General features: G+C 38.0%; 1 protein-coding gene across 1 annotated transcript; it reads right to left on the reverse strand.

The window, feature by feature from the left end:
- Window positions 1–2,505: 2,505 nt before the first annotated feature.
- On the reverse strand, window positions 2,506–3,683 carry LOC139833412 (uncharacterized). The gene is made up of 2 exons (XM_071823687.1): window positions 2,816–3,683; window positions 2,506–2,708 (listed from the first exon to the last, which is right to left on the reverse strand). Exons 1-2 carry the CDS (start codon window positions 3,660–3,662, stop codon window positions 2,662–2,664), a joined length of 894 nt encoding a protein of 297 aa, XP_071679788.1. The 5' UTR covers window positions 3,663–3,683; the 3' UTR covers window positions 2,506–2,661.
- Window positions 3,684–4,130: the final 447 nt, after the last annotated feature.

Genomic DNA, 4,130 nt, shown 5'->3' on the forward strand with positions numbered 1-4,130 from the left:
TTCCAAAGTGATCCAGACACTGGATTGGACCGATATCCGCCAAGCATCCCGGTCACAAAAGCTAAATCAGGGCGAGTGCACACTTGTGCATACATAATACTCCCAATAATTGAGGCATAAGGAATTGACTTCATCTGCGCAGATTCATAATTATTTCTTGGGCCTTTGGAAAGTCCCAAATTTATCGCCCTTAACAATAGGAGCAAAGTAGGCCGAGCACTTATACATATTGTACTTTTTTAGTACCTTTTCAATATATGCTCTCTCGAGATAGCCCCAAGATCCTCTGGATCTATCCCGGTGAATTTCAATTCCTAAAACATAAGTTGCTTCACCGAGATCTTTCATATCGAACTTTGAAGACAGGAATCTCTTGGTCTCCATCAACATATTTTTATCACTGCTGGCCAAGAGTATGTCATCAACATATAATATCAGGAAGATAAAATTACTCCCCCTGAACTTAACATAAACACAATTGTCCTTCTTATTTTCCTTAAAACCAAATTTTTTTATGACTTGATCAAATTTGAGATACCACTCTCTTGATGCTTGTTTCAAACCATAGATGGATTTCTTCAGATGACATCCTAAATGTTTGTTTTCTTCCATAACAAAACCTTCCGGTTGTGCCATATAAACATCTTCGCGTAAGTCACCATTTAGAAATGCCGTTTTGACATCCATCTGATGTAGCTCTAAATCATAATGAGCCACGAGTGCCATAATTATTCTGAATGAATCCTTTGAAGAGACGGGTGAAAAAGTTTCATTATAATCAATCCCTTCTCTTTGAGTGAATCCTTTTGCCACAAGCCTTGCTTTAAACCTTTCGATATCACCCTTGGAGTCACGTTTGGTCTTATAGACCCATTTGCATCCAACTGTTTTGGCTCCTTCAGGGATTTCTACTAAGTCCCATACATCATTAGTGCTCATGGACTTCATTTCATCTTTCATAGCATCGAGCCATTTAGACGAATATTCACTTTCCATAGCCTCCTTAAATGAGGTGGGATCATTATCCAACACTGGCTCATTTGTATCCTCACTCATGTAGGTGAGATAATCATCAGGAATAGCAGGCTTTCTAGCCCGCTGTGACCTTCTAAGAGGCTCATTATTCGGTACATTAATAACAGTTTGAGACTGCTGATTATTTTCAATAAGAGCATCATTAGATGTGACATCTGGAACAGTCGCCGGTGTATCAGCAGGTGTTGCATTAGCAGCATGTTGCCTTCTTGAATACACTCGTAATTGCTGTTCTTGGTCCTTTTGTTGTCCAGTTATGTGAGCACCATCAGCTACAGGAGCTGAAACTTGAGGTACAATTTCAGTATGTACTGGAAACACTGGCTCTTGGATTACATGCATCGGGACATATTCCTGTTTTTCCTCCAAGACTATTTCTCTGGGAGTCATGCTCCCCCTCATCATATCACTTTCCAAGAACACAGCGTGTCTTGTTTCAACAAATTTCGTTGTCTGATTTGGACAATAAAATTGATATGCTTTAGATTTGTCAGGATAACCAATAAAATGGCAACTGACTGTCTTGGGGTCTAATTTTCCCATAACCGGATTAAAAATCCTTGCTTCAGCAGGACAGCCCCATACATGAAAATAATTCAGGGTTGGCTTTTTCCCAGTCCATAATTCATACGGTGTTTTGGGCACCGATTTAATCGGGAACCCCGTTAAGAATATGTCTGCTGTTTTAAGGGCTTCCATCCATAAATTCACCGGTAAAGTGGAGTGGCTTAACATACTCCGCACCATATCCATAAGTGTGCGGTTTCTCCTTTCAGCCACCCGTTTTGGCCGAGGTTCACCCGGTCTTGAGTATTGGGCGGCAATGCCATTTTCTGTAAGAATTTTGCAAATGGTCCAGGAATTTGACCATAAGTTGCATGTCTGCCGTAGTATTCACCACCACGATCAGATCTTACAACTTTAATTCTTTTATTGCACTGATTTTCAACCTCAGCTTTGAAAATCTTGAACTTGTCTAATGCCTCTGATTTTTCTTTAATTTGATAAAAATATCCATAACGGGAGAAGTCATCAGTGAACGTTATGAATGAATTATAACCGTCCACCGATCTCACATTAAACGGACCACATATATCCGTATGAATTAATTCCAAAACTCCCGTGCTTCGGTTTGCACCTTTCTTAATTTTCTTGGCATATTTTCCTTTGATGCAATCGATACAATGATCAACATCCGCATCGGAAAAATCAAGAGAAGGAAGAACTTGATCTTTAATGAGACACTCAATCCTCCCCCTCGAAATATGGCCTAAACGGTAGTGCCATAATTTCGAAGAAGTCTCATTATCATTACGTTTGCGTTTGGTACCGACATTTATATTTGAGGTAGAATCCACATTATTTATATCATCACAAAGGGAAATTACATAAAGTTTGTCTTGTCGACAGGCAAGACCAACATTATTATTGTCATACATAATTATACATTGCTTATTCCCAAAATGACACTCATAACTATCATCATCTAAACATGAGACGGAAACTAAATTCCGTTTCATCGAGGGTACATAAAGAACATTATTTAGCTGAAGCTTAAAACCGCCATGAAGTGTAAGAGTGAAGTCTCCAATCGCCTCGGCATAAGCTTCAACACCATTAGCAACTCTAATTGTTCTTTCCCCTCTTTTTAGGGTCTTCCTCATATTGAATCCCTGCAACGAATTTACAACATGAATTGTTGCACCTGAATCAATCCACCAAGTATTGGTGGCATAATTAACATAAAGGGATTCTTCAACAACAGTAATAGTGTCGGTACCTCTTTCTTTGAGCCATCTCTTGAAGCCAAAACAATCCTTTCGCCTATGCCCACCTTTTCCACAAAAGTGGCAAGCATTGGAATTATTTCCTTCAGCATTAGGCGCTTTTTCTGGCTTCTTTTGCTGTGAACCTTTTGAGGATTGGCCTTTTTCCTTGAACTTATAAGGCTTGGGCTTCACATATTCATTCACAAATTTTCTATACTTCTTCTTTTGTGAATGACCAAACTGATTAACATGATCAATTCTGTCAGCCTTAAGCCTTTCTTCTTCTTGCACACATCGCGCCATCATTTCATCAATCTCCCATTTAACATCCATCGCATTATAGTTGATCATAAATGGATCAAATTGGGGAGGCAAAGATGACATAATAAAATGGACGAGGAAACCATTAGAGATTTCCATCTCCATTGACTTTAGTTTGGCGGCCATGTTGCATTTTTTCATAATATGCTCTCGAAGACTTCCAGTGGGATCATATTTTTCATCAATTAGCCTTCTGATAAGACTTGTTGCATAAACTTTAGAAGACCCTTTAAATTGATGCTCAATTTTTGCAAAGTACCCTTTTGCTGTCTCACAATCAGGAAGGGCTCCCCTCATACTCTGTGTAATGGAGCCCTTTATCATCATAAGGCATTTGCGATTAGAGTCATCCCACTTAGCCTTAATAATGTCATATTCCTTCTTGAGGGCTTCATAATTTTCATTATTTTCTTTAGGCACCTCAGGAGGATCATTAAGGAGAGCATAATCAATATTGAGTAAGGCCATAGTGATCTCAAGCTTCTCCTTCCACGTGACATAATTGCTGCCATTTAGCTGTTCGATGCCATTTAGCATTCCAGCAATATTAGAAACATTAGTTGCTACAAAAGAAAAATTCAAAAATGCTTTAGTAAGCATCATCATAATCATCATTAAATTTTATTGATCAAATTCAAATCAGCTTTGGCCAGAGATGAAAATGAACAACAAAATTTTGTGGACAAATATTCATCAATTAGCTTTGGCCAAATTGATAAATAGAAGCCACAAATTAATGATCCTCATTCATTATTTTCTTTTACCGACCCGGTTCACATCAGCTTTGGCCAGAAGTGAAGCAGACCAATAAAAGAATTTTGCAGTTAAAATGCCCGTCAAACAACTTTGGTCAGAATGACAAGGCATAAAACCACACTTTATTTGAGGATCCATAAACTTTATTTTGCAGCGAAAGCATTATCACATAATAATTATAGTGATAAATATCACCATAATTCATTAATCATAAATAAACTAAATAATTAAAGTAATATCAACATATAA

This window comes from Lolium perenne, chromosome 7, assembly GCF_019359855.2.
Source record: "Lolium perenne isolate Kyuss_39 chromosome 7, Kyuss_2.0, whole genome shotgun sequence".
Taxonomy (NCBI): Eukaryota; Viridiplantae; Streptophyta; class Magnoliopsida; order Poales; family Poaceae; genus Lolium; species Lolium perenne.